We start from the raw sequence: 9043 nt of genomic DNA on the forward strand, positions 1-9043 counted from the left end.
GTCTCTTTACTGAGGACCTCAAAGCGGAATGGCCTCTACCGATGCCATAGAGACCAATACGGACTGAGGGTTTAAACAAGATGGTGTCCGTCGCAGCACCGCTCTATCTTCCCGGGTGAACTCTATGGCGGAGCATAGGCGTTCGATTTAGAGAAGTGAAGCCGAGATGGGTGGGAACCCGACCACACTACCATGCTAGGAAGAGTGGGGCGGAAAGACATCTTCCGCGCATGTGTGGAACTGGGGGGACTGATTCCAAGACAAGGGGCCCACCCCCCAGAGCAAGTTTTCTGAAACGTGTGAGTCGTTTAAGTTCAGTTAAAGCCGAGGTGGGGCGTATCCTGAGACGCATGCGTTCTAGACGAGACAAGAGATCTAGCGGCGTGGTCTTTTCAACGCCCGGCGTACACACGACGTCTGAGGTGGAAGGGGCGTTTAGGATTCCGAACACGCATGCGTTCTGAGACCCAGGCGTTTCCTTTAGAGGGTGTGGAGTGCAGGGCTCCGTATTGCGCAGGCGCAAGGACTGTCCGGTAGGACAAGCGGTCTATCAAGGGGAGGGAAGAGGAGGTTGAAGAGATTAAAAAACCGGGTGCGCCTGCGCGTTGCAGATTAGTTGAAAACGCTCAGGGTTTGTGAGGGGCGGGGTCACGTATGCGCGTCATTGGCCGGGTAGGTGGGAGGGAGGGTGGAGATGGGGAGGGTGTGTGCGCTTGCGCAGTGCGGGGGTGGAGGGCGGAGGAGAGAGATAGCACGCTTGCGCGGCTGTCATAGGGCTGCTTGGTTGGTCAGTGGGGAGTCGGCGCCTGCGTACTAAGACCCGTGTGCAGCAGCGGCGGCGGCGGTAGAGGCGGCGGCGGCGGCGGCAGCGGGCTCGGAGGCAGCGGTTGGGCTCGCGGCGAGCGGACGGGGTCGAGTCAGTGCGTTCGCGCGAGGTGAGAGCGGGCAGGGCGCGCGTGCGCGGTACCTTGGTTTGGGCCCGGGAGAAGATGGAACGGCGCGGGGGTCGGGGAGGGGGCAGAGGGGAGCGGCGGCCGCCGCCGCACGGGTTCGGCCGGAGAGCGGCGCGAGGTGCGGAGAGGCGCGGGCGCGCGCCCCGGTTGGCGCGCGGGGTGACGGTTGGGGCTGGCCCGGTGACGTTGGAGCGACGCAGGGCGGGGGACGGCGAGCCGCGAGGCAGCCACGCGGGAGAGGCCGCCAGGCGGCCACGCCGGGGCGAAGGCCAGGGGCCAGATCGGCCCACCGGGGCAAGGGTACCTGGGCCGTTGAGGACCCGGCGCAGCGCGGCCACGTGAGGTGGGGGAGGGGGCTATTCGGTGAGAGGGCATGATGGGGGGGGTTGGCGGACGGCCGGGGGGAGGGGAGGCGGCGTGGCTCCGGCCTGGCGCAGTCTCTGAGGAGGGGGCGGTCGCGGCACCGGAAGTGCCCCCCACGGGAGGCTGCCCTCGGGGTCGCAGGCCGCATGGCCGAGCGTGGACCGGGGCCGCATGGCAGCGCGGGGACCCCTCCCCCCCAGGTCCCGGCCACCGGAAGCCCCGAACGGCCACATGGTCTGCAGGAGCCGGCAGCCCCTAGCGCGGGGAGAGCTAGCCCTCGCGGGGTGTCCTAGGGGGCCTGGGATTTTGAGAAGTGGGAGAAGCCGGAGGCTCGGGTCCTGATCACCCCGGAGGGCATGCTGCTGGCATATGTTAGCGCTTCCCAACCTCAAGGGCCCCTGGAGCTTTCCTGCAAAACCCTCCTGTGAAGTGTGGCGGCCAGCCAGGTGTAAGTGGCACTCCTTCGAGCTGGGAGGCCGGAGAAATGGGGAAACTGAGGGCGTTTGGACAGGAGCCCAACTCTTCTGTCGGCCCGGGCGGACAGCGCCTTAAAGTCTCCGGCAGATGAGTTTCCCACCGTGATAGGCATTCTTCACCTTGTCACTGTCTTCCCGTTGTAACTGGTTTGGGAGTTCCACGGTTTCGAAGTCCTTAACTCTACTAGCCTAGTATGATTTTCTACTACTCACTACTACCAACCTTTTGCTTTCATTTTATTGTCATTCACCACCCCCCACCTCTCCCACTTTCTACTGACTGTACTGGCCCGGCCTGAAAAGCCGACAGGACAGATGCATCCTGGGAAAAGTGGGAGGGCCTTCCAGGAGAGGCTGGGTTCCTGGGTTCTCTTTGGGAACCAAGATCGAGGTGTTTGGCAGGGGGATCATTTCGGAAACAACTTTGCTTTCTCCCCCTTGGCTTGTTGCAAGTGCATGTTGGTGAGGCGGGAATCCCCCAAAGAGGCCTTGTGGTTTCCTGTAGCAGTGACTGGTTTGTGTGTGGATGGAGGGGGGGCGGTGTAACAGATGGGTGGGGCCTTGTCCTCCGGTCTCCACCCTCCCCCCCCACATTAGCCCTGCCCTTTTGCTGGATCATAGCTGCTCACCTAATTATAGTCCTGGCTGTGTGTGGGGAAGAGGGGTGGTTGGTTTCAGTGGCAAGTAACACCTGAGTCCTCCCCCCTCCCAGGAAGTAGGCCTTTTCTCATCTCTGAGATTTGACATTCCAGCTCCCTAGAGCCTTCCTTTCCCAAGCCACCACTCTAACTTTGATTTATGCGGGAGAAACCAGCTATTCCACCCTCCCATACACACACCAGTTCTTGAGTATATTTGAGCCCAGTCAGTATTTTAAGTTCAGGAACTTTGACTTTATTTTAGGTGGGTAATGGAATAAAGAGTTGGGAAAATGTTTCTAGAGAGAAATGGGATAGATTGGAGGTCCTGTTAACCTCCATGCTTATTCACTTCAGTTCTCTTCTTGGCTCTAGTTGGAATCGAAGCCTCTTAAAATGGCAGATGATTTGGACTTCGAGACAGGAGATGCAGGGGCCTCAGCCACCTTCCCAATGCAGTGCTCAGCATTACGTAAGAATGGCTTTGTGGTGCTCAAAGGCCGGCCATGTAAGATCGTCGAGATGTCTACTTCGAAGACTGGCAAGCACGGCCACGCCAAGGTTAGAATTTCACCTCCACATCTTGCCTTCCCCGTGCCTCCAGTATCCTTGGCGCTCCCAGCAGCAAGCTGCCAACAGTGCTGACTTTCCTTTAACTCTGCTTTTACTGTCTGATTCTTTTTGTTTAGCACTCAGCCTTCATACCCATTCAGACAACTACACCTGCTCCCCAGTCTTCAGCCTCTTGTGTGGTTACCCTTCTGTCCCCCCATCATTATCTGGTAGTCCCTCCGTTTCTCCAGCTTTGTGCCAGTCTCTTAACTTCAATTCATAGACCTTTATGCTCTAGCTATTCAGTTGCTCCTTCCTTATTCTTGGTTTTCACTTTTTCTTCCCTTGAGCCATTGTAGCTGGTTGTTTCCATCACGTTGCCCAGGGTTTCTCCAATTCTACCAGGATGTGGCCTTCCCCTGGAGGGACTCCTGTGTTAATTCTGAGCTTTCAGATCACCTTGCTGCTTCGCTCCCCAGTTCTAGCTTTCCCTTTGGAACTCTGATGCAGACTCACACTGCCCCTACCTGCCCCATCCCACTCTCCTTGGGTTCCTTGAGCCTCCATGCTGTCATGGGTTTTAACATTCTTGCTAGCACTTCCCTCATCACCTCAGATTTTTCTTTTCTCTTTAGAACTTCAACTTGGTTCGTTCTTGTTGAGTTTCTTGTGGTGTTTTTCCTTAATCAGTTTTTCCATCTTTTGACTTGACACTGATCTTGGGTTATTCCCTAGTGTCTGGATCCTTCTCTGTGCTCTTCTGGCTTCCTTATTTTCTAGCTACATAATTATTTCTGATCTCCTTGCAAGTCCTTCTCTTCAGCTCTTTCACATTTCTTATTTTCTTATCTTTCCCCTTCTACCTTCCTTATTTCCCAATTTCTCAGCTCCTTCTCCTGGTGTCCAGAAAACTCTTCCAAACTTTTACCCAGACTCCTCCCACTACCCTAGACTCCTAGCATCTTATCTTTTATCAAGGTAACCGTCTTCTCTAAGCCTGCCATGCAGTTTTCTCTTGTGCTGTCAACCCCAATCTCAACGGTGGTTTTTTAGTCTCTGTTGTTTTGTTTTCTTTAAGAGGCTTTACTGTTTCTTGAGTTGACTGGTTCAATTCCAATACTCCAGTCTTTGCCCCAACAATGTAGTCTGACTTCCCTCATCAGGCAAGGTCACTTGGCGCCTTTGTTTCCTCCGTCTTAAGAGTTCGGTTGGGTTTCTCTTTGTGATGCTCACATACAGGTCCACCTGGTTGGCATTGACATCTTCACTGGGAAAAAATATGAAGATATCTGCCCATCAACTCATAACATGGATGTCCCCAACATCAAAAGGAATGACTTCCAGGTATGTAGATGGTTTGGATGAGGATGGGTTAGCCGTTTATGGTGGAGGGAGAAGTTGGGGGATAGGGACTGACCAGGAGAGCTTGTGCTGGGAGAGGAAGGAAATGGCAGGAGAGGGTATTTGGTATTAGTTTGCTATCACTCCAGTTTGTCTATCAGAGCCTTTACTCTCAGCCTCCCTGGGCATACTACCTTCAGCTTCCTTCCCTATCTGCCCCCAGCTGATTGGCATCCAGGATGGGTACCTATCACTGCTCCAGGACAGTGGGGAGGTACGAGAGGACCTTCGTCTCCCTGAGGGAGACCTTGGCAAGGAGATTGAGCAGAAGTACGACTGTGGAGAAGAGATCCTGGTATGGTGCCTCCCTGCTTTTTCTTTTCTTTTTTTTTTTTGGAGATGGAGTCTTGTTCTGTTGCCCAGGCTGGAGTGCAGTGGCGCGATCTCAACTCACTGCAAGCTCTGCCTCCTGGGTTCTCGCCGTTCTCCTGCCTCAGCCTTCTGAGTAGCTGGGACTACAGGAGCCCGCCACCACACCCGGCTAATTTTTTGTATTTTTAGTAGAGACAGGGTTTCACCATGTTAGCCAGGATGGTCTTGATTTTCTGACCTCGTGATCCGTCCGCCTTGGCCTCCCAAAGTGCTGGGATTACAGGCATGAGCCACCACGCCCGGCCCCCTCCCTGCTTTTGTGCTCAGCTTTGTTCTGTACGTTTCTTCCTGAGCTCAGACATCTCCTGGCTATCTCTCTTGCTCCTCCAGATCACGGTGCTGTCTGCCATGACAGAGGAGGCAGCTGTTGCAATCAAGGCCATGGCAAAATAACTGGCTCCCAGGTGAGTGTGACAAATCCCTCACTGTCCCCTTCACATTTTGTTGTCCTCAGCAGATCTGCTCTAGTCTTAATTGTTCCAGGCTTACTTTGTGCTCCTAGCCTGGCCCTGTCCTCCCTATCCTTCCTGTTGAAGGTATTATCCTATCTTACTAATTTCTCTCTCCTACCTAGGGTGGCGGTGGTGGCAGCAGTGATCCTCTGAACCTGCAGAGGCCCCCTCCCCCAGCCTGGCCCGGCTCTGGCCTGGTCCTAGGCTGGACTCCTACTCAATTTATTTGACGTTTTATTTTGGTTTTCCCCACCCCCTCAATCTGTCGGGGAGCCCCTCCCCTTCACCTAGCTCCCTTGGCCAGGAGCAAGCGAAGCCGTGGCCTTGGTGAAGCTGCCCTACTCTTCTCCCCTCACACTACAGCCCTGGTGGGGGAGAAGGGGGTGGGTGCTGCTTGTGGTTTAGTCTTTTTTTTTTTTTTTTTTTTTTTTTTTTTTTTTTTTTTTTTTTTTTAAATTCAATCTGGAATCAGAAAGTGGTGGATTCTGGCAAATGGTCCTTGTGCCCTCCCCACTCAGCCCTGGTCTGGTCCCCTGTTGCCCATAGCCCTTTACCCTGAGCACCACCCCAACAGACTGGGGACCAGCCCCCTCCCCTGCCTGTGTCTCTCCCCAAACCCCTTTAGATGGGGAGGGAAGAGGAGGAGAGGGGAGGGGACATGCCCCCTCCTCAGGCATCTGGGAGGGCCCTGCCCCCGTGGGCTTTACCCTTCCCTGCGGGCTCTCTCCCCGACACATTTGTTAAAATCAAACCTGAATAAAACTACAAGTTTAATATGAAGCTCCCAACTCAGCTGCTTATTTGAATTAAATGGGTATATTTGGAAGCCACAAAAAGACTGAACTCTGCCACTGAGTTCATTGGAACCCGCTGTCTATCACTGACTTGCTGTGGACCTGCCAGTCATCCCCCCACCCCCCAAGCAGTCTTGACCTATTCCAGACAGTTGGGTGGGAGGCAACACAAACAGCAGCAGCCAGGGTCAGTGGCAGGTAGATTTTATTGGCCTGGGACACACGGGGGGCACCCTCACCCACAGTGGGGCGGGGGGCATGATGTTGAAGATATAATCTGATGGTCACTTGTGGTAGAATCGCGGGTTCTGGCTGTGTTGGATGAAGGGGAGTCGAGGGCCAGGTTGGCTGGTAGCTGCAAAGCCCGACTGGCGGTGGTGATGAAAAGAGGGCTTTGTCACTGGGCATACTCTCCCACTTAATGCCCTACTGGTAACCACCCCCAGAGAGGAAGAAAAACCAGGTGATGTGGGCCACCAGTCCTACCTAATCCTGCTTTTCTGGATCCCTAGTGTAGGGATTCTGACAGGTAAAATTACCATTCTTACCTTTCCTGCTGGTTGCATCTGCACAGGGAGCTGTGGGGAAGCAAGGAGTCCAGGGGCTGGATGCAGAGCCTGGGGGTGCATGGGGCGCAGAGAGGACTGCAGAGAACAGAGTCAGGGCCTGAGGCACACTGAAGCTCCCCTTAACATACCCCTAACCCTGACCTCCCAAGGTGCCATACTCACTGAGTCGGAGAAGCCAGTCTGCTGGTTAGCATGTTCCATCTGCTTTTGCAAGGACAGGGCACCACCAGGCTGGAGGAAACCTACGTGGGGAAGAGGGGCATGTGAGATAAGAATGAAACAGGGAGGGGAGGACCCAGAGAGCTAGAGCTCCTGCATGGGATGTTATCACCTGTCTGAGTGGGCTGAAAGTGGCCGTGCACGGCATAGGGCTGTGGCTGTGGCTGAGATAGGTACTGCACTGCAGGGAATGCTGAAGGAGCTGAGAAAGGAAAAGAGAGCCATTAAAACCTTTTACTCAATGGCATCCCTCCTTTGACGCTGAGGAAGGCCAAGCCCCATCCCTCCTATTACTCACCTCTGAGCTGCTGACTAGGACTGTAAGCTGGCTGTGTGGGCCCATAGTGAGGTGGGGGCTGAGCAGTCCCATAGGCACCACCAGGACTGCCTTGGAATTGTCCATGCTCTGGTGTCCCCGCAAAAGCAGCTGCTGAGCCCACATAGTGCCGAGTCTAAGGAGGGAGAATGAGAATTCGCCTATAAACTTGAAAGCTGAAACCCAGTGACTTGTGTATATCTGTATGCCCTGTTTCCCCCTAAAGTGCTTGATATGTTTGTGACTTGAATACTGGTGGCAAGGATGCATGGATGGAAGCAGTAGGGGCTGGGCATCCAATCCTACTCTCACCGTAAGCACTTGGGGTCCAAACATTTGTTTGGCTCTGTCAGCTGCCATGAGGGTGCCTGGGCGATTGTGTCCTCCAGGGCTCCCTAGAAAGGGAGAAGGGCTTCATGATGCTGAAATGGGAGGCTGCAACCTGTAAGAAGGCCGGTTCCATCAGGTGGTCTCTTTAGTCCTCACCCTGCATGCTGAGGAGATGAGTTCCTGTGTGGACGGTCAGGCTCTGCTGGTATGCAGCTGATGTCAGGGTGGTCAGGTCACTGGAGTGAGAGGAAGGCAGGTCAAAGCCAAGGACAGATGCCTTCTCTTTCGCCATTAAACACTAGTTCTTTTATTACTTGATCCCAGTTCCACTTGACCCCCATTTCAGTTTTTAGCACTCTGATCCCACCTCTGTTCCTTTCGCCTCCGTTTTTCTTCCTCATGTAAAACTTTCTTGAGCTGCAGGAAAAGCTGATGCTTCTCTTCCTGTAGGGCCAAAAGCTTCTCCTCCAACTTCAGAATCTGGGAGGGAGTGGGAAGAGAAGATGAAGGCAGGGAGAGTCAAGGGAAGAAATCAAAGCTGGGAGAGTTCAAGGGACTGCTTACTTGTTCCTTGGTCTCCTCTAGTGACATTCTCTCTTCCATCTCCTTTTTCTTCCTTCTCTCCTGTTCTTCCTTCATTTTCTGTTCCATCATCTTATCCACCTCTTCTTCCTCTGGAGAATCAGGCACAATGAAGAAGAGGCAGGGTAGTGAAAACAGTTCCAACGTTAGATTGAAGACCAGCAAAACCCAGTCATCCCAACACGCCTGTGCGCTCTTTGCCTCGAGGGGACAAGCTCCCCCATCGCTGCAATAGGGAACGGAGAGGCTTTATCAGGTGCTCTCCAAGGTCCTTCCCGTCTCAAGGGTTCTGGAGCGTGGACCAGGACGCTTAAATCCCACCACAACGGGGCTATTCCTTCCCTCCTCTGCGCTCGGCAGCGGGCGCACTGGTTGGCCGCTGGGTTGAGGCCAACCCTGAGGTACAGGAGCCATTCTGGGCCGTGTGTCCCCCCGCTATGGCCCCGGCTCACCCTGCCGCTTGCGCTCCCGCTCCATCATAATGTGCCGGTGCAGCGCCCTGGCCATGGCGTTGGAAAGCTTGGGGCGCTCCAGGAGTGCGGGCATGGTGCTGCCGTGGGCTTTCGGGCCGTGGGCACCCGGCTCTGTCTCTGACTGCCAGACCTCAGACGGCGCCTGCGGGGAGGCTGGCGCTCAGAGGGGGCCGCGCCCGGCCCAGGCGGAAGCCCGTCCGCCCGACCCGCTCTCCGCCCCGGTCACGTGTCCCAGGAGCCCGCCACCCGGCCGGGTCCGCAGCCCCCGCTCCACCGCGCACGCGGGCGGCGCCGGGATCCCCGACTCGGTGCTGCCGGTCCCTGCCCAGTCAACCCGGACGCCAGCCCTCCCTACCCGCCTTCTCTGCGCTTTCTCAGCAGCTCCGGCGCGCCCTGGCCCGTGCGTCACATCCGGCGGCCCGGCCGAGTCCTTCCGGAGTCACGGCTGCGGCCGACCTCACGGGTTGGGTGAGAGAAGGCGGAAGCGCGCTGCGACGGGTGCCCGCGGCGTCCAAACCCCGTGCCGGGAACGCGGGCGACGAGGGCTGTAGAC

The 9043-nt window shown here is 55.7% G+C and overlaps 2 protein-coding genes across 4 annotated transcripts; one reads left to right on the forward strand and one right to left on the reverse strand.

Annotated features, from left to right (window-relative positions):
• Positions 1-763: 763 nt before the first annotated feature.
• Positions 764-5987, forward strand: EIF5A (eukaryotic translation initiation factor 5A). 2 transcript variants are annotated; one of them, XM_008010118.3, is made up of 6 exons: positions 764-935; positions 2806-2991; positions 4222-4326; positions 4547-4678; positions 5086-5159; positions 5330-5987. In XM_008010118.3, exons 2-5 carry the CDS (start codon positions 2827-2829, stop codon positions 5146-5148), a joined length of 465 nt encoding a protein of 154 aa, XP_008008309.1. In that variant the 5' UTR covers positions 764-935; positions 2806-2826; the 3' UTR covers positions 5149-5159; positions 5330-5987. The 2 variants fall into 2 exon arrangements, with proteins under 2 accessions (XP_008008309.1, XP_008008310.1); XM_008010119.3 differs by lacking the exon at positions 764-935 and adding an exon at positions 1171-1296.
• A 202-nt stretch (positions 5988-6189) lies between these two features.
• GPS2 (G protein pathway suppressor 2) lies at positions 6190-9016 on the reverse strand. 2 transcript variants are annotated; one of them, XM_073004670.1, is made up of 11 exons: positions 8850-9016; positions 8470-8632; positions 8000-8109; positions 7803-7915; positions 7592-7671; positions 7418-7500; positions 7088-7241; positions 6902-6991; positions 6733-6812; positions 6550-6645; positions 6190-6369 (listed from the first exon to the last, which is right to left on the reverse strand). In XM_073004670.1, exons 2-11 carry the CDS (start codon positions 8561-8563, stop codon positions 6286-6288), a joined length of 984 nt encoding a protein of 327 aa, XP_072860771.1. In that variant the 5' UTR covers positions 8564-8632; positions 8850-9016; the 3' UTR covers positions 6190-6285. The 2 variants fall into 2 exon arrangements, with proteins under 2 accessions (XP_072860771.1, XP_008008307.1); XM_008010116.3 differs by having other exon boundaries at positions 8846-9015.
• Between the last annotated feature and the right edge of the window lie 27 nt (positions 9017-9043).

Source organism: Chlorocebus sabaeus, chromosome 16 (genome assembly GCF_047675955.1).
Source record: "Chlorocebus sabaeus isolate Y175 chromosome 16, mChlSab1.0.hap1, whole genome shotgun sequence".
NCBI lineage: Eukaryota > Metazoa > Chordata > Mammalia > Primates > Cercopithecidae > Chlorocebus > Chlorocebus sabaeus.